The sequence below is a fragment of the Lissotriton helveticus genome, chromosome 8 (genome assembly GCF_964261635.1).
Source record: "Lissotriton helveticus chromosome 8, aLisHel1.1, whole genome shotgun sequence".
Classification (NCBI taxonomy): domain Eukaryota; kingdom Metazoa; phylum Chordata; class Amphibia; order Caudata; family Salamandridae; genus Lissotriton; species Lissotriton helveticus.
This window is the reverse complement of record NC_136069.1, coordinates 1,538,488,307-1,538,508,210: the sequence shown is the minus strand read 5'-3', so window position 1 is coordinate 1,538,508,210 and position 19,904 is coordinate 1,538,488,307. Positions and strand designations below refer to the sequence as shown.

Here is a 19,904-nt window from a genome sequence, read left to right as displayed (position 1 = left end):
AACCTCTAGTACAGGACTTCTTATTAGAAACACTACCTACTGCACAAAGAACATCAGGAACACTACCAATGCTAAAGGGCCTTCTCAGTCATACATCAGAGATATTCAAAGACCCAGTGAGGGCTAGGGTATTGAACCCAAGAATTGATAAAAAATATAGGGCAGCTCCAAAAGACCCAATATACATTAAGGGACAAATTCCTCTAGACTCACTAGTGGTCACAAACGCTCGCAAGAGAGCAAACTCTTTATCTACAGGAGAAGCTCCACCTCCTGACAAAGAGTCCAAACTAATAGATGCCTCTGGCAAGAGAGTAGCATCTCAAGCGGCAAACAGTTGGCGCATAGCTAATACGCAAGCACTACTTGCAAGGTATGACAGAGCGCATTATGATGAGTTAGAAACACTCATCAAACATCTCCCTAAAGAACATCAAAAGAAAGCAGATCAACTTATACAAGAAGGGAAGTTAATTACTAACACTTCAATAAAGTGCGCCCTAGACGCGGCAGAAACTGCGGCAAGGTCGACAAACACAAGCATCATGTTAAGGAGACATGCATGGCTCAGAGTATCAGGGTTCAAACAAGAGGTACAAACATCGTTACTGAACCAACCTTTTGATGGGAAAACACTTTTCGGCACAGGGACAGATGAGGCCCTAGAAAAGATGAAAAAGGATACAGAAACGGCTAAATCAATGGGAGCATTGCAACAGCCGACACAAAGAGGTTCCTTTCGTAGATCCACCTATAGAGGAGGATCCAAAAATACAGGCACAAACCAACAGCAAACCTCTTTTACACCTACATCACCCAGAGGTAATTCTAGAGGTGGATACAGGGGTAACAACAACAAGGGTAGAGGTCGCGGAAACAACAACAACCGCAACTCTCCAACCCCAAAACAGTGACTTCATAGAGCTTCCCCCAGACCATATAACACCGGTAGGGGGACGACTATCACAGTTCCTACCTGTCTGGGAAAACATCACATCAGACAAGTGGGTAAGACAAATTATCCAACATGGTTATTGCCTAGAACTCACAGCTACCCCACCAAACATCCCCCCCAAACAGCGTCCAATGAAACAAGATCACCTGACACTATTAAAACAGGAAGTAATATCACTGCTAGAAAAGCATGCCATAGAGAAGGTTCCACAGCACCAACAGGGAACAGGAGTATACTCCCTATACTTCCTAATCCCCAAAAAGGACGGGTCTCTAAGGCCAATACTGGACCTAAGACCTCTCAACGCATACATAAATTCGGAACATTTCCACATGGTCACGCTCCAACAAGTACTTCCTTTACTGAAGAAAGGGGACTTTCTTTCTACACTGGATCTAAAAGACGCTTACTTTCATATCCCTATTCACAAAGCCCACAGGAAATACCTCAGGTTTGTGGTAGAAGGACAACATTATCATTTCAAAGTCCTTCCATTTGGTGTCACGACGGCACCAAGGGTGTTCACAAAATGCCTGGCAGTGGTAGCAGCTCACCTAAGAAGACAACAAATTCATGTCTTCCCATACTTGGACGACTGGCTAATAAAAGCCAGGTCGCAAGAGGAGTGTCTGCAACACACACAAAAGACAATTCAGCTACTACACCAGCTAGGGTTCACGGTGAACTACACAAAGTCACACCTACAACCAAACAAGGTTCAACAATATCTGGGGGCTACTATAGACACAGAAAAAGCCAAAGTGTACCCCAACCCAGTCAGGGTCCAAGCAATGCTTACAATCATTCAGAGATTTCAGCCACAACACTCACTAACAGCAAGAGTGTTCATGCAGCTATTAGGCATGATGTCATCCTGCATACTGCTAATACCATATGCAAAACTACAAATGCGTCCGCTACAAGAATGCTTAGCGACACAGTGGAATCAGGCTCAAGGGCAGATTACGGATCTGGTGTTGGTAGACGACCGCACACACCGCTCTCTGAAGTGGTGGAACAGAACAAACATTACCAAGGGGCGGTCGTTCCTAGAGCCAATTCCACAGGTGACAATAACAGCAGACGCATCGCTCACCGGATGGGGAGCACATATGGACAAGTACACAGTACAAGGAAGGTGGAGTGTGCAGGAAAGAACACTACACATCAACTACCTAGAACTACTGGCAGTGTTTCTAGCATTGAAAGCCTTTCAAATACATGTTATCCACAAAGCAGTCCTGATCAGAACAGACAACATGACAGCAATGTATTATATTCAAAAACAGGGGGGGACGCACTCTCTCCAATTATCCAGACTAGCGCAGGAAATTTGGAGATGGGCCATTCCTCAAAACATCTATCTGTTAGCCGAACACCTACCAGGAGTTCAAAACCAGATAGCAGACATCTTAAGCAGACAGTCGGAACAAATACACGAATGGGAACTGCACCAACAAATACTGCAGCCATTCTTCCAAAGATGGGGACAACCAGAGATAGACCTATTTGCCACTCATCAGAACGCAAAATGCCAAAGCTTCGCATCCAGGTACCCACATCACCTGTCGCAGGGCAATGCGTTATGGATAAATTGGTCCAACAAATTTGCATACGCTTTTCCCCCTCTCCCACTAATCCCATTAGTGGTCAGGAAACTGCAACAACATTCAATGACCATGATACTAGTAGCACCCACGTGGGCAAGACAGCCGTGGTTCACCACGCTCTTGCAACTCTCACAAGTGCCACATCAGAAGCTACGAATTCTACCCATGCACCTTACACAGAACCATGGAGAAAAAATGCACCCAGATCCAACTCAGTTGAACTTAGCGATCTGGCTCCTGAAATCCTAGAATTTGGGTACTTAGATCTCCCCCCAAATTGCATGGAAATAATTAAACAAGCGAGACGTCCAACCACCAGAGCATGCTATGCAGCTAAGTGGAAGAGGTTTGCTATACACTGTACTAATAACAATATCAACCCTCTAGACGTATCAACAAGGGAGATTATTTGCTACTTATTACACTTACAGCAATGTAATCTAGCGTACACATCTATCAGAGTACATCTAGCAGCTATAGCAGCATACCTGCAAAACAGGCAGCGCACATCACTGTTCAGAGTACCAGCGATAAAAGCATTCATGGAAGGTCTTAAAAGAGTCATTCCACCAAGATTACCACCTTCCCCAGTCTGGAACCTCAACGTAGTACTCACCAGACTAATGGGGCCACCCTTCGAACCTATGCATAGGAGCGAAATACAATTCCTTACATGGAAGGTGGCATTCCTTATAGCTATTACCTCACTCAGAAGAGTAAGCGAATTACAGGCATTAACAATACAAGAACCATTCCTACAGTTACACCAGAATAAAGTGGTTCTTAGAACAAACCCAAAGTTCTTGCCTAAGGTAATTTCAGCATTCCACATCAATCAGCCAGTGGAATTACCAGTCTTCTTTCCAAAGCCACAGACGGTGGCAGAAAGGGCTCTACATACACTAGATGTTAAAAGAGCCATTTTGTACTACATAGAAAGAACACAAGACTTCAGGAAAACTAAACAACTATTTGTAGCATTTTCCCCAACACATAAGGGCAATCCTATCTCTAAAGCAGGCATCGCAAGATGGATTGTAAGATGTATACAAATATGTTACATTAAAGCAAAGAGAACATTAACTGTTCCTCCTAGAGCTCATTCCACAAGAAAACTAGGAGCATCTATGGCATTCTTAGGGAACATTCCCCTAGATGACATATGTAGAGCAGCAACTTGGTCTACACCACATACATTCACAAAGCACTACTGTGTTGATGTACAGGCTGCACAACAAGCCAGAGTGGGCCAAGCTGTATTAAAAACTCTATTTCAGACAGTTGCGACAGACACTGGTGACCACCGCTAGGGAGGTAACTGCTGTACAATCTATTCATAAATGTACCATCTGCAGCCCATATGCCTCGAACGGAATATGCTATAATAATAATAATAATAAAGAGTTTTATAGAGCGCGAACAGTTGCCTCACAAGGAGGTATCCCGGCGCTATAAGAACAGAACGGCCGTAGAAGTCATGTGGCATACTTAACGTTGTGGAGTGAAAAGCCAGGTTTTCAGCAGTCGTTTAAAACAGGCTTCTGAGGGGGCCTGTTGGAGAGCGGAAGGAAGAGAGTTCCATAGCCCCGCCACATTGGCCGAGAACGTTCTTACCAGTATGCATCTGTTCTTGGCATAGAGGGCTGCAGAGTGGTACATGCCCTCCCTGCCTCCCCGGAAACCTGTGTCTGTCCCAACATTATCTTATTTAGATACATTTACATGGGCATATCTTTATGTACTATACTACACTACTCCATCTAACCCTACTATGGCAAAACAATCTAAGGATGGAGCCGATGCCCATGCGCACTAACACCGAGAGGAGGAGTCACCTATGACGACAAAGACTTCTCCAGAAGAAAAACAAAGTGCAATCATCCGAGCCCAACACCAGATGGCGATCTATTCATAAATGTACCACTCTGCAGCCCTCTATGCCAAGAACAGATGCATACTGGTAAGTAGCATATTCCTTACCGAGTAAATAACTGTACCGTGTAACAACTGAAGTAACGAGCAAGATAGCGCCTCTCAGAAGAGCCTCTGGTCTCCTGCCCCACCCCCAACCACACCCGGCGCATGAACTCTGTGCACCCTGCACTCACTCAAATATAGCGCCGTGTGAAGGAATAAAGCGCCGCACAGTCACTCAAATAAAGTGCCGTGTGAACGAATAAAGCGCTGCACAGTCACTCAAATAAAGTGCCGTGTGAAGGAATAAAGCACTGCACAGTCACTCAAATTAAGCGCTGCACAGTCACTCAAATAAAGCGCCGTGTGAACTAATAAAGCGCTGCACAGTCACTCAAAGCGCTGCACAGTCACTCAAAGCGCCGTGTGAACGAATAAAGCGCTGCACAGTCACTCAAATAAAGCGCTGCACAGTCACTCAAAGCACCGTGTGAACGAATAAAGCGCTGCACAGTCACTCACATAAAGCGCTGCACAGTCACTCAAAGCGCCGTGTGAACGAATAAAGCGCTGCACAGTCACTCAAATAAAGCGCTGCACAGTCACTCAAAGCGCCGTGTGAACTAATAAAGCGCTGCACAGTCACTCAAATACAGCGCTGCACAGTCACTCAAATACAGCGCTGCACAGTCACTCAAATACAGCGCTGCACAGTCACTCAAATACAGCGCTGCACAGTCACTCCAATAAAGCGCCGCGTGAGGTAATAAAGCGCCGCACAGTCACTCAAAGCGCCGTGTGAACGAATAAAGCGTTGCGCAGTCACTCAAAGCGCCGTGTGAACGAATAAAGCGCTGCGCAGTCACTCAAATAAAGCGCCGTGTGAACGAATACAGCGCTGCGCAGTCACTCAAATACAGCGCTGCACAGTCACTCAAATACAGCACAGCGTATACGCAAATAAACACATCTGCGCTGCTCGGCTAGTCGGGGCTCCTGCGGGGGTCAATTGGTGACTTGAACGAAGCCCCCACTCACCCAGCAAAGCAACAAAAAGCGTGGGCAACTTATCCCCCCCCCCCCGTCAACACACACCGAGCACACAACATTACGCACCCTAAAGCACAGAGCCCTGTCTGTAGACTCCCAAGTACCACAGATGCGAGTGACATATATGAGGAAACTAGACAAGAGAGGGGTGGGAGAGGGGGTCACAGGCGGAGGGTAGGGAGAGGAGGGGGCCAGGACGAGCAAATAGGGGAGAAGGGAGACGGAGGAAGATACGGCGAGTGTAGAGGATAAAGGGAAAAAATTAGTAAGTGGAGAGAGAGGAAATATTGTGTGTGTGAGAAAAAAAAGATTACGAGCAGCCCAACAGGGAGACAGGAGTAGCGATACACCGAGACACCAAAGAATGGAGAAAAGCGAGAGGGAGAGAAAGATTACAAGAAAGAAAGAGCAGGAGGAAACACAAAGGAAGAGGGAGAAAGCGAGAGAAGGAGGGTGGAAGCGAGGGGATGAGGAAGAGTAGAAGTAAGAAGAGGAGGAGGAAATACAAAAGAAGAGAGAGAGAAGGAGGGAGGACGAAAGAGAAAAAGATAAGAAAGTGAGCTGCCCAACAAGGAGACGTGATTAGCTACATACAGAGAGACCAAGGGATGGAGGAAAGGGGGAGAGAGAGAGAAAGATTTTAGGAACGAAAACGGAGAAGAAGGAAACACAAAGGAAGAGAGAAGTAATAATAACAAGCATTGGCCGCACGCAAGATGGGGAGGGGGAGAAGCGGGAGTTCTGTGCGCGCTCGGCCACTCTCAGTCTCCGACGTCAGCCTGTTTATCAGCGCCGCGCGCCTTTCTGCAGACTCCCCCTGCATTCCAGAGAGGCGCGCGACGCGATCTGGTCTACAATGCAATGCAATGCCGTGCAGACAAGACCTGGCCGCGCGCTCAACGTTATCCTATGGGGAAACGCTGCGCGCGGCCAGGTCTTGTCTCCCTTCGTCGGTCTCAGACGGCTGAGACGACGACTATAGTTCTCGCTTGCGAGAACGCGCTTTCAGCGCGTTCGTCGTAGGCGAGACCTAAAAAGCATTGTTATTTGCAATGTCAATAGCTCAAACTCCTGTAAAAGCGAGACCTATTGCATTGCAAATCCTTGTCATTCTGCTGATGTACAACGGGAGTAGGCCGACTCAATCTGAAGAGAGACTTGAGTTTTTATGTGGATGGCTGTAAGCATCACAGCTGATGACCAGTAGTTTATGGATTTATCAGGCACTAAGTAATGTTGAACACTGAAGAAGCACATTTTTACAGGTGATGACCTGGAATCCTATTTTGTGGATTATAGTTCATTGTGCAAAGGTTGCTGTGTTCATACCGTCCTTAATTAATTCTCAGTTTGAATTTCTGATGTGTCACTTTGGCCGCTCATTCCAGTGGTACTCCTTTGGGAGTTCAGAGGAGTCTGCAGGAAGAAGCATCCAGTAGGAAGATAAATCACTTAACTTTTTTATCGGATGGTTAGTCTTGTTCTACCATAAGTTCCTTATTGCCTCCTTTTTCCTTATTCCGAGGTTTGTTTGAGCTTTTTCATATCCAATTGTATTATTTTTTTCCTCCTATGGTGGCTCTGTTTTTTAATGTACCCGTGGCTGAGGGTCTTGTGGCAACCAGGTCTCAACCTTGTTCTACGCTACGTGTGTGCCTCCTGATTGCTCGATGCCACAGGTGTCGTGGGAACCAGTGCTTTTTGCAGCAACATGTGACTGGAAAGTATCGCTGTTCAGGCTTCAGTGAGCAAGGCGCATCATAATGCTTTCCCTACTGGTCCGCTGTATGGGGAATTCATTGAACACTGTATGCCTCTTGGGCCATTATACATGTGCATATTGAAACATGGCGACGAGTGCTGCCTGTCATTTGAGAATTTTTGGGCTTCCCTTGCTTAAAATGCACATGATTGTCAGGATGCGGCCAAATACATCCTTATGGCTGGTCTTGACACCGAATATTATATCGGCTGTGCAGAGCAGAGCAGCTATGTTGTCTGAAGATATGCTTGGATGTGTGCTCCTGGGTATTCGTGAGACATCCCAATGTCATTGAATGATATGGCTTTGATAGAGGCTGGCTGTTTGGAGCAACGGTGGCTTTGGCCATGAAAAACTTTAAGGATAGCAAGACTGCCTGTTCCTTGGGGCTACGTTCCCCAGTTCACCAGTTCAGCAATAGTACCAGAGATTCTAGAGGTAATTCCTGGGCCTTGCACACTGACAGAGGCACCCCTCTCAGCCTATTTAACAGCCCGCCTAGCCTTATCACTCCAGAGGTAGAGGAAAGGGCCATGGCCACAGGCAGATGTAGCAGTCCCTGCCAAGCAGATGTATTCTTCCTCTAAGGGTTATATGGGGCCTGTGGTGGGTAGAATAACATTTTGTCTTACTGGCTGGCATGCAGTTATTTAGGACCAATGATTCTTTCAGGTATTCAGTTTGGCTGCACATTTCCCTTTTTTCCACCACTCCCCAAAATCCAACCGTTTTTGGCCAGACTCCTGCAGTGCATGCCGCGATCTTAACCAGGGAGGTCCAGACACCCCATATCAAGGACCAATAGAAATGTATCTGAGACGGAGAGGGGCACAATATGATACTCCCTTGGTCCTAAAGAAGAACGTGCATTTGAGGACGATATTAGATCTCAGTCTTGTGAACAATATGATCAGAAAGGAGAAGTTCAGGATGCTCATGTTCGGTCAGGTCCTAGTGACTTTGGTTCCCAAAGACTGGATGGTGACTTTGGACTTTCGGACTGTGTAAACTCATATCGATCCTGCTGTTCCATTGGTGTTTCCTCTGGTTTGTCGTAGGGTTGGAGCACTAATGGTTCACTTTCCTGCCTTTCTTCCTTAGTTCAGCTTCCCAGATGTTTATGTAGATAAATTAGGCTGTGGTGGCTATTTTTTGCAGGGCAAGAATACAAATATTCCCTCACCTCAATGACTGGATCTGAAAGTGGCTTGCCTCAGTCAGTCTCAGACCACATATAAACAGCAGCGTTTTTTCCAGTCCACCATAGGGTTCTCCATCTACGAGCTGAAATCCAATCTTCAGCCCGTGTAGAGAATCACCTCTCTAGGGCACATCCTGGGCACTGTTGTTTAAGGTCTTTCGACCTCTGAAGCAAATTTGGGATATTCAGACTATGATCTTGTTATTTCAGGTACATGGCTTGGTTCCAGCCTGGGTGGTTCTGAGGCTTTTTGGTCTCCTGACCTTGAGCATACTCCTGTTGCCTCAAGCCTGATGGCACATGCTGCTTCTTCCGTCGAACCTTTGCCTTCAATGAACCATACTCTGAGGTTGCTTCTAACATCGGCTTATCGTACAAGGCATCCCAAAACCTTTAATGGTGGATGCCAACATGACATGCAGCAGATTGTTGTCTCTCTCCTATCCAGAGTTCAGTATAGTGATAATTGCATCATCTCTGGTCTGGTGAGTTCAAATAGATGAGATGGAAATTAGAGGTCTCGGTTCACCTTCATGCCCTCCAGCAAGGGCAGGTTGGTCCAAGTCCTAACAAACAATATGACTGCCATTTGATGCAGCATCATTTCTGTTAGTGGTGAGTGAATTGCAATCGTCATCTATTCAGCTGCCCGTATACAACCTTTTTTCCTGACATGTTAGTGCTTCAGACTAGTGTTATTTTATCCTAATTTGGTGTCGCCATTTTTCAATAACCAAAAGGTTATTTTGCCCACTCTATCCTGCAGGACCTCCTCATTCGAAGTATTTCCTAAGATCACCGCCACCAGTGGTACCCCTTTGGTATTGATTCAAAAAGAGAGGAATTTGGGGTTAGAAGTATCGATCAGGTGAACAATTTGCTTACCTTTTGCAAACGTTATTGCTGTTTGATTCTCCATCTAACTGCAGATTCATCACTGCCCACTACCCTGTGCTGAGAAGTGGGCATTTGGCAAGTTAAAAGCTTCCATGTAAGAATTGACACAATATCAGTGTGCTTAATTTTAAATTGATCAACATCTGAGGGCATGGAAATCATCTATTAGCATACTAACATCAGGGTGCAAGGGTAACCCTTATGTGCAGCTCTGTCTTGTCCCTTTCGGGGGTGGGATGGAGCTGCCATGTATTGTCATTGCACCACCTTCCTGTGCTCAAGACCCATTGCACAAACTTTTCCAGATCTAACCTGGTGTTAGGGAGGACTCAAAAGGTGAAGAAATCTGCAAGTAAGCGATTTTCAATTCCATGGAGCTCTACCAAAGGTAATTAACTTGTTAGTGTGGTGTTTCTATCTTCTGGCCATCTTCCTAACCGGAGTCAGATATGTAAGCATTATCTGTCAATTTGGAGGGTCCTGCTGGACCTCTGCATGAGTAGCAAGATTAGTACCCTTCCATACGGTCTAACTCTTTGTACGTTTGATTCTTCTTTGATTTGTTCCTAATGTGGAACTGTTTCTTATGGTGTGGAGTGGGGTTCTTGACTTAAACACTTGTTTCTTTTATTGAATGGCTCAGTAATAAGTTATTTTGGGTTTGGCCTTTTTTATTTATGCCTTTGCCACGCTTATTAGGAAGCTGTTCTGATAACCAATACCTTGCCCCTAACAAAAAAAACAGCCTCGAAAAGCTATTTAACTTACTTTGATACCTCAGAACAGTTGGCATGAGGTGTTTACATTTTCTGTAACTGCTGTAAAAAATTATTATAGCATTCACCTTCTCTTATTGGCTTGTGGATGGATTGTTCTTAATGTATGAACCTTGGTTATGACTGGGATTTTGATATGGTTTGTTGAGATAATCTGACCAGTTTTCCATCAATCAAGCATTAGATTTGTAGAGCTCTGCTTGTCACCCATGAGGGTATCCAGGCACTGGCAGGGTCCAGTTGATTAGCTGAATAGCCAGGTCTTCAGGGACTTTCGGAACTCTTGAAGAGATTGGGAGGTCAGTAGATTAAAGTGCAGCTTGTTCTATGTTTTTACTGCAAAGTAGGAGAAGGAACAACGTCCGTATCTGCTACGTCGAATGTTGGGGGGTGAGGGTTAGAGAAAGGAATACAGAACTGAAGTGTCTGGTGGGATGAAGGAAGTTTAGGCAGTGGTTCAAGTAAGTGGGACCGCAGTTTGGATGGGCCTTGTCTGCATGGGCGAGGAGCTTAAACTGGCATCTTTTCTGTACAGGGAGCCAGTGAAGTTCCGCGAGGTAGGAGGTTATGTGGGTTAGTGTACGGAGATCCAGGAGGAGGTTTTCTGCGGTGTTCTGTATGGTCTATAGTGGGAGGAGGAGGTGAGCTGCGATCCCTGCCTAGAGAGCATGCTGTAGTCCAGTCGGCTGGAGATGAGGGATTAGGAGATTGTGTCTTGAGCTTTCGAATAGCCAATTGGATATCTTACAAAGCATGCGGAGGATGAAGAAGCAGTTGGAGGCAGTTGACCTTAGTCGTCCTGATTAGCTTGTTGTCCATAATGATGTCTAGGTTTCTACCATGGTCTGTGGGAGTAGGAATAAGTGCCAGTTCTGAGGGTCACCAGGATGCATCCCATGGGGAGCTTTTATTTTATAAATCAGTATCTCGGTCTTGTCTGTGTTGAGGTTCAGGCAGTTGCCCTTCGCTCAGTTGTTGAGAGCTATCATGCAGTTGTGGAAGTTGGTCTTGGTGGTGGTGTCTTTGGAGCGAGAGAGGATAAATTGTGTGTTGTCAGCATTGGATATGATTAGTCTGTAGATTTTGGTGCAGCTTGGCGGAGGTGTTGTATAAGTGTTGAAGAGAATGGGGAGTATCCTTGGGGTACTTTGCAGAGGATTTCCTTGGGTTCAGAGGTGAAAGGGGAGATGAACATTTTGCGTTCTTCCGGTGAGGAAAGAGGCGATTAATCAGAGAGCGGCTCCTTGGATCCCTATGTTCTGCAGCCGTGTGATGGGTGTGTGTTGAGTGACTGTATCGAAGGCTGCCGAGAGGTCTAGGAGGATCAGAGCCGCAGTCTCTCCTCAGTCAAGTAAGGCTCTGATGTAATCGGTAGCAGCAAGGAGGGTTGTCTCCGTGCTGAAATTGTTGTAGAATCTGGAATGGGATGAGTCTAGTAGGAGGTTCCGTTAGAGGTTGATGGCTTTATCTAATAGTTTGGCCGGGAATGGGAGCAAGCAGATCAATCGGTAGTTGTTGAGTTAGCTGTGGTCTGCCAATGGTTTCTTTAGTAGGGCGTTGACTTCTGCGTGTTTGCAGTCCTCAGGGAAGGTAGCTTTGGCAATTGAGGTCTTGAACAAGGTAGTGAGTACGTGGCTGATTCTGTCCTCGCCTAGGTTAAATATGTGGTGAGGGTATGAGCCGGATGGGGCCCCTGAGTGAACAGATTTCATGATTGAGATGGTGTCCAGTGGGACAAGCTGTGTTAATTCAGGTTGTCTGATGTCTGTGGTGGCAGTGGGGTTGTTGTGTTGCTTGAAGAAGTTGGTGGCCTGTGTCTGAGGTTTGAGGTTTCTGTAGATGTTGGCGATCTTTTTGTGCAAGGTTGTTGCTGTAAGGGGGTAATGCTGTTAGTTGTAGCTGAAGGGTTGGAGAATTCTTTGAAGATGTTAAAGAGCTCTTTGCTGGTATTGGAGCTTGATTCAATGTGTAAGTGTTAGAAGTGGGGGTCGTTAGGTGGCAGAGGTAGGTACCAATGTCCAAATAGGGATCCTTGCTTCTAGTCAGGGTAAGGGGGATACACTCTTTGGATAACTCCTTCTCTCCCCCTTGGTAGCTTGGCACAAGCAGATAGGCTTATCAAAGGCAATGTGTAAAGTATTTGTACCAACACTCACAGTATAACAGTAAAAACACCACAAATGGACTCCACACCAGTTTAGAAAAAGAAAGTATCTTGATATAAACCACACAAGACCAAAAATACAAAAATCCAACATACACTGTTCCAAAATAAGTCATTAAAAAGAGTTCAAAGGTTTGCACCAAAATAATCCACAGTTGCGTCATTTTTAGCCCAAAGTACCTGTAGATGCAACAACAGTTCCAAGCTGCAGCATCAGAAAACAAGCAATGCGTCACTCCTGAGACCCTGGGGAAGCGATGGGACAACCCCACTGCACGCATCGGGCGGGTTGCGTCGAATCCGGTCGGTATGGAGAGCGATGCGATACCTTGTATGGATTCCGGTTTGCAGGTTCTCCGGTAGGAAGCGTCTCGCACAGGCACGATGTGACGATGCGTTGGCGCTGGACTCTGCGATGATGTCACAGGGGCGATGCACTCCGCAAGCAAATGATGTGTCGGTTCTTGCAGCGGCAAAAGGCGCTGCAACGATCTTCGCGGTGACAGGAATCTTCTCGCACTGTCGACGATGCGCTCCGCAAGCGAGGGATGTGTGCAAAATTGTAGATCTTCTTTTCTAGCTCCCCAAACAGCAGGAAACGACCTCCAGAGGCCCCACAAATGGATCAAGCACTCTAGGCAGGTCAGAACTCACACAGCAGAGTTCAGGGGAGAAGCTGGGGATGAAGTACTTTTGTTCCTGGGACTTCTTAACAAGAGGCCACCTCTACTCAGGCCCTTGGAGATCTCTTCAAGCAGGGGACAGAGCAACAGCAAAGTCCTTCCCCTCTCCTTGGCAGAATAGCAACTGCAGGTCAGCCTACAAACACACAGCAGGGCAGTCCTCATCTTCAGTCTTCCAGCTTTTCTCCTTGGCAGAGGTTCCTTCTTGATTCCAGGATGATCTGAAGTCTTGGGGTCTGGGTACCCTTTTTTATACCAATAATCTCTTTGTTCTCTGAAGGCAGAGAGTCCAAACCAGTTCTGGTCAGTCCTGGAGAACTTTGTTTACATGACTCCTTCTTTCCTTTGAGAGAGTGGGGCAGGGTCGTCAGCTGACCAGCAGGAGGTGGAGCCTGCATTGTGGAAGGCAGTCACAGCCCTGTTCAGGCCCAGGTGCTAATCCCTCCCACCACTCAAGACGCAGATGAAGCTATTGAGTCTAGTACTGACTCACCCAGCCTCCTAGATCCACCCCAGCCCCGGTCACTCACAAATCAGACAGTCAATTCACAAACGGGCAAAGGCACACAGAAAGGTCAGACAAGAAAATAGTCACTTTCTAAAAGTGCTGTTTTCAAACACAGGATTTAAAAACCATCCTTCCTAAAAGATGGGTTATTAAATTCTGAGTTCAGGGATACCAGACTTCAATTTTCTATTTTACTCCTATGGGAAGATATGCAGGTAAACATTACACACAGCATTCTCCATTCTAGCCTATGGGCAAGATAGCTTTTCAATAGTGAAAAACAAAATTGGCAGTATTCCACTATCAGAGCATGTCACCCACACTAGTACAAGCTCTACCTTTCACATAGAGTGCACCTTGCCCAGGTGGTACCTTGGGCCTTCCATAGGGGTGTCAAATGCATACAGAAAGGGAAGGGTTAGGCCTGGCAAGTGGGGACACTGGTCAGGTCAGCATGGCAGTTAGCAACTGAACACCGGTACTGCGGTGGCAGGCCTGAGACACCATTTTAGGGCTACTCATGTGGGTGGCACAATCTGCTGGCCCACTAGTAGCATTTGAATCACCACCCCTGGCACACTCAGTGCACTTTATTAGGGACCTACTGGTAAAATAAATATGGCAATCACAATACCCAGGGAGCACTTGCACTTTGACACTGATCAGCAGTGGCAAAGTGCCCAAAGCGTCTAAACCGGCAAAAAGGAAATCCAGCACGGCGTCAAAAAAACAGGAGGTAGAGACAAAAAGTCAGGGGAACCCACGCCAAAGATGCCAGGTCTAACAGTAAGTTTAAAGCCTTTTTGTTCGATTCACTCAACTTTCTGTGGTTGAGGTTGAGGGCAGTCTTGAAAGCCGTCTTGTCGGTAGTGCCTTGGTGGTGCGCCATCTGCTTTCCAGTTATTTACAGTGTTGTTTAGAGGTACTGAGGTCTTCTGTGTACCAGCTAGCCTGCGTGGTGAACCTTCTGTGGATGTTGTTGCCAGTAGGAGCGATGCTGTCGGCGCACTTGGTGATCCAATTGTTGAAGTTTCTGATGTTCTGGTCTAGGCTGTTGGGGAGATGAGGAGGGTAGTATTGAGGACGTAGATCCATGTGTCCCTTTGAGACTTTGCTCCAGCTGCAATGGGGGGAGTTGTGTAGACTGGGGGCTGAGGTCCATGAGCTAGTGATGTTGAAGTGGAGGATGGAGTTTGGTCCTGGTGGGTTCGGTGGTGTGGCTGTACCTGATGCGGTCACTGGAGGTGAAGATGGGGTTTAGTGTGTGGCCTGCAGTGTGCGTAGGGACGTGGACAAGTTGAGTCCGATGTTGTTCATGCTGTCAAGGAGGATGGTAGTGTTGATGCCATTGTGGTCATTGAGATGGAAGATGAGGTCGTCGAGGAAAATGTGGTTGTTGGAGTCTAAGGCGAGGGGGCGATTAAGTTGCAGAAGACTGTAAGTGGTCCTGGAAGATGGTAGTCAAGGGTGCCCCTGAAGGTGTTTTTTGCTGTCTGTTGGAGTCAGAAGCTCAGGTATTCCATGGCTGGGTTGATGTTTGCTTCTGTGGTGGTGCATTGGATGGATTCCTTGTGAAGGCGATCTCTCTGCTAGGCTGGTTGATGCTGTCGCAGTGGGGGATCTTGTGTCCTTTGAGTTTTGTGTTGATGATGTCAGGTGCAGAAATTGGGTTGAACGAGGTCCCAGTAAGGAAGAGGACGTCGGGTGTGATGATGAAGATGAGGTCCCAAATCTTAGTGGTGTGTTTGCATAGTGAGTGTGTGTTGAGAAGGGCTCATTTGAGTTGGTGTTTTTGTTCGGTGGTGTCTGTGATGTGTTCATGGTGGGGCTGGTGGTGGGCTGGTGTGTGTGCTGTAGCAGTGGGTGCAGATGAAAGGTCCTACTGTGGAGCGTGGTTGGCAGTGTTTGTTGCAGTGTCAAGGGTGTAAAGCTCTGCAATGGTGTATCTTCAGGGGGTCAGAGGGCCAAGGGTCGTGGCACTGGGTGTGGTCCAGGCACAGTGTGGTTTGGCGTTGCGGCCTACATTAAGTAGGTCCTGGGGTGGGCCGGGCGTCTGTTGGCGGGATGAGCTGTGAGCCAGAAAACCCAGATGGGACAACCTGGGCAGCGGCGGTGTAACTGAATCAGGCAAAAACAAGCAGGAAATGGAGGCCACAGGCAAGTTACAGGCTAGGTGTTCAGGTGCCTGCTGTAGAGGTCTTGCTGCAGCCTGCATTGAGTAGTCCTGCAGTGGGTGGGGCTTCTGTTGGCAGGAAGAACGGAGAACAGGAGAACCCAGGCAGCGGCAGTGTCACTGGTTCAGGCTGGAACAAGCAGGAACTGGAGGCCACATGCAACTGACAGGCTAGGTTTTCAGGTGCATCCTCTTTGGTCAATCTGCGGCCTGAATTATGTAGGTCATGGGGTTGGATGGGCTTCTGTAGGTGGGAAGAAGAGTGAGCGGGATAATTCGGCCAGCGGCGGTGTCACTGGATCAGGCTGGAACAAGCAGGAACTGGAGGCCACATGCAAGTGACAGTCTGGCTGTTCAGGTGCTAGGTTTTCAGCACCTTTTGCCTCTTTTTCCCCAGCTTCCAACGTTTTGGATAGATTTTCCTTTATGTAATGCAAAGCATTCAAACGTTGAATGATCCGGTACAAGATGCTAATTACTTAACTCAGAGTCTGTAAGATTCAAACCTGATGTGGTCAACATGTACTCGCTGCAAAAAGGGCATGCGCCTAATCTCTCAGGTCCTCGGAAGTGCATCTGTTTTTTTATTTTTACACCAGTAAAGAAAGGCAGGGAACCATGGAGATCTGCACCTTTCCCGTGTTCCAGTGTAAGTCTCAACAGTTCAATTTCGGTATGCGTGCACTAACTACAAGCACCTGCTGCCAGGATGCAACCTTTGGGTCAACGACATACGATAATTCATGAAAGAGGTGCACCAATATCAATATTAACATTAACTAAGACGAACCAAATTTGAACACCAAAGTATTGTTAATTCCTTGTTTTCTTTTCTTTCTTAAGCATATCAAACGTTACAGCGAAGACAGCCAATGCTATTCGTCCAAAGCAATGGACTTCTTCAGGGTGCATTCCTTCGTCTTGTCACAACATTCCAGTAATGCTATATCCTTCAATCCCCGGTCTCAGCAGTATCAAATTTGCTATTTGGGTCAATCCACCCCGTATTTGGTACCTAATTCTATTCTATAGTCCAGTCCTCCAAAAACGGGTCTATCGCTCAGCATCTGTCGATCACCATGTGAAATTTTCTACATAGGTGGTTTGGGATGAATTTCCCCAAGATGGCTCTCTGATTGGTGCTGAAAGCGACACAGATTGGTTTGCTTCACATCAGGGCCTGACTAGGATCGGACACCAGCTCCAACCGGCCCCGCGGGAGGTAGGGGACTAACAGCCAGATTCATCATTGTCCCGTTTTGCGAGTCCTTAATAGAGATTATTAAGGAATCGCTATTAAGGACTTGCAAAACGGGATTCATGTAGGAATCGCTAAATAAATTGCGATTCCTACACATTCCTTATTTGCGAGCAGCAAATTGCTAATCGCAAATAGGGAATAACTCCCCATTCATTCCTATGGGCCTAAAGGCCAATAGGAATGAATGGGGAGTTATTCCTTATTTGCGATTAGCAATTTGCTACTCTCAAATAAGGATGCGATTTCAAGGGTGCCTGGGGTGTCCAAAGGACACCCTGTAGCACCCCTGAAATGTAATCTACATTGGTGTTGCGCACACACATGTCCAAAGGACACGTGTGTGTGTGTAACATGCAACTTAGAAAAATGCATTTAAATGCATTTTTCTAAGTTTTCGCTATTTACCACGAGGTTTGACCTCGCGGTAAATAGCGGCCCAAAATTGCGGTTTCGCTATTTTAAAATGGTTCATGAATTGCATTTGAGGAATCTCAAATAGAGATTCCTTAAATGCAATTCCTCGCAAATGTGCGAATTCTTTATTAGCAAATTTTGCATTTGGGATGAAGAATCCCAAATGCAAAAATTGCACTCGCAAAGGGCCAGATTCTCAGAATCTGGCCCTTTGCGAGCGCAATTAAGCTTGATGAATCTGGCCGTTAGAGGGATAAATGCGGGGTATACCAGGGGTGTTGATGGGAAATGCTGCTGCTGTTCTTTTGTTACAGGGGGCGATTTTGCAGCACTGTTGGCTGTGAAACTGGCCCCCACCAGTCCAAAACTGTCCCTCACCCTTCCAGCCCACTGGGGAATCGCCTGGTGCCCGCTACTGCCAGTCCGGCCCTGTTCACATCCCGTTAAGCGACATGGAAAAAAAGCATCATATGGTGGTCTACATATGGATTGGCTCAAATCACCCATATAGCAAATTTAATACGGCTGAGAGCGAGGTTAGAAGGATATACCATTTCTGGAATGTTGTGGCCATTCAAACTAATGTGCCCTGAAGAAGTCCATTGCAATGGAGGAAACATGTTGGTTTTTCACTTGTTTTAATCTATTTTCTATGCCAGTGTATGAGTAGGGTAGTGCCCTTCTCTTTTAAAAGAAGCATTATTTAGTTATCCTTGCTTCATTTGGGACATAGTGTTCCTTAAACTAAGTATTGACATTTCTAGCTACTTGTATTAGATTGATACGTATGTACTTGTATTAGTTATTGCTATAGGATTAATTTTAAAAAAACTAATTTCGCCTCGACGTAAGCCAGAGCCACTGTCCTTGTGCATTTCACAAGGAACTGTTTAGCCATCTGGAAATCAAGAGATTCATTGTTTGTTAAATATGTAAATGACAGTATAGTGGTTGTGTTTGGGATCTTCACCCGCTGATGTAAAGCATTAGTTTGATAGCATGCTGAACATTCAGAACTTAAGCAATGGTATTGATAATACAGTTGAGTATCTTTTGCACTCTATACCCCAGTCTCAATACACAATTAGGAAATGTTTGTGTCGATAATCAGTTAGTCTTTCACCCTTAATGTCCTTTTTCTTTTTTTCAGAATTTTACCAAAGTGAGGTGGTCAAAGACTCTTTGGTAAGTTTCAACGTTATTTTAAATTCAACATTAGCTCTGTAAGAGAGAGGATACATATTTTATGATTTCCTTTACTTATTTCAGTAGTTTGAATGCCATCTTCATATTTCCGCCTCTAAAAAACAAAAAAGAATAATTGTGTGAACAAGAACAAAAACGCTAGCCATCTCCTGGAATCTTCAAATACTGTAGGCTGTTACCTAATTGACAAAATACTGTATATGTGATTTTTTTATTTCTTCTTTACATTATGTATGTGCTAAGTGATGTTTCTACAGTAGCTCCCTTCTAGGGAGCATCTGATGGTGTGACCACATATGTTATTACAGCAACATAATGACTAAGCTGAGAAAGACACGTTTTGGAGGATTGTATAGTCTGGGACTGTTTGCCACTTGATGCTTTGTCAGTCAGGAACAGCTTCGCCCTATCTGTCAATAATAAGGTTGCGTTCTTTGTGGGGCACTAGAAGGCATGGCAGTGTAGGGTGGAACCATCAGAGAAAGAGAAATCGATCAAACAGATATATAGAGATGTGAGGGGGTTCTCCAGATAATGTATGTTGATCGTCTCAGCAACTGTTAGACCCTTGAGTAAAGAAGCTGATACCTTACTATTCCCCCCTGATTTGGCTCTCACTGTTGCAGCTGTTCGCTTTCATAAATCTTCTGAGTCCTCGATATTCATAGTTGGCTTCCTGTTCTTTATTCCAGTTCTCATTGTGACTAGGGCTTCCAGCAAAAATAGCTGATGTGTCTTCATGCCTTCCACTCACCATTTCCTAGTGCAGGAATGTTAATGAGACTATTTCCCCAAAGACTACTCTACATGGAGTTCATTATTAACCTTAGGCTAGATATCCTTAATTTCTGGTTCTATAAAGTTGTTGCAATGTACCACTCCTTTGCGAGCCAACCTATGTACTAACAGGTCAGTTCACACAATGAAGAGTAGGAGTGTATCTCGGGGATGGTGGCTTGCAAGAGTCCGCAAACCACCAAGCCTGTGATTGCTTTTAAATAAGGTCACATTTTATTTTCGAAGCAGTTTGAGTTCATAGAAACAATGCTTGTTTTGTTTTGTTTTGTTTTTTAACTGAGAGATTTTTTTTACTTTTTGAAGTTTCATTGAGAGTTGATAGTGGTCCATTGGATAGTTTTTTTTTTTTTTAAGTACCGTCACATGCATTCAAACATAATGCTCATCTGCGAAGCAGATTTAATTTTTCAATAACAGGCCAACTGTAGTACATGTAATCAGTAACACAGGTGTGGAATAGAGTGACCATACTGGGCTCAGTTAAAGGGATTCACCCTTAATACCGCTCAAAAATGGTATGCCCAACCCCTTC

General features: G+C 45.8%; 1 protein-coding gene across 2 annotated transcripts in view; it reads left to right on the top strand.

Annotated features, from left to right (window-relative positions):
• Window positions 1-19,904, top strand: part of UVRAG (UV radiation resistance associated) — a 406,695-nt gene that overhangs the window by 90,476 nt on the left and 296,315 nt on the right. For both annotated transcript variants that reach the window (XM_078658530.1, XM_078658531.1), the window contains exon 3: window positions 18,519-18,553. In XM_078658530.1, coding sequence (XP_078514656.1) covers window positions 18,519-18,553 — 35 coding nt within the window. The remainder of the gene's footprint in view (window positions 1-18,518; window positions 18,554-19,904) is intronic.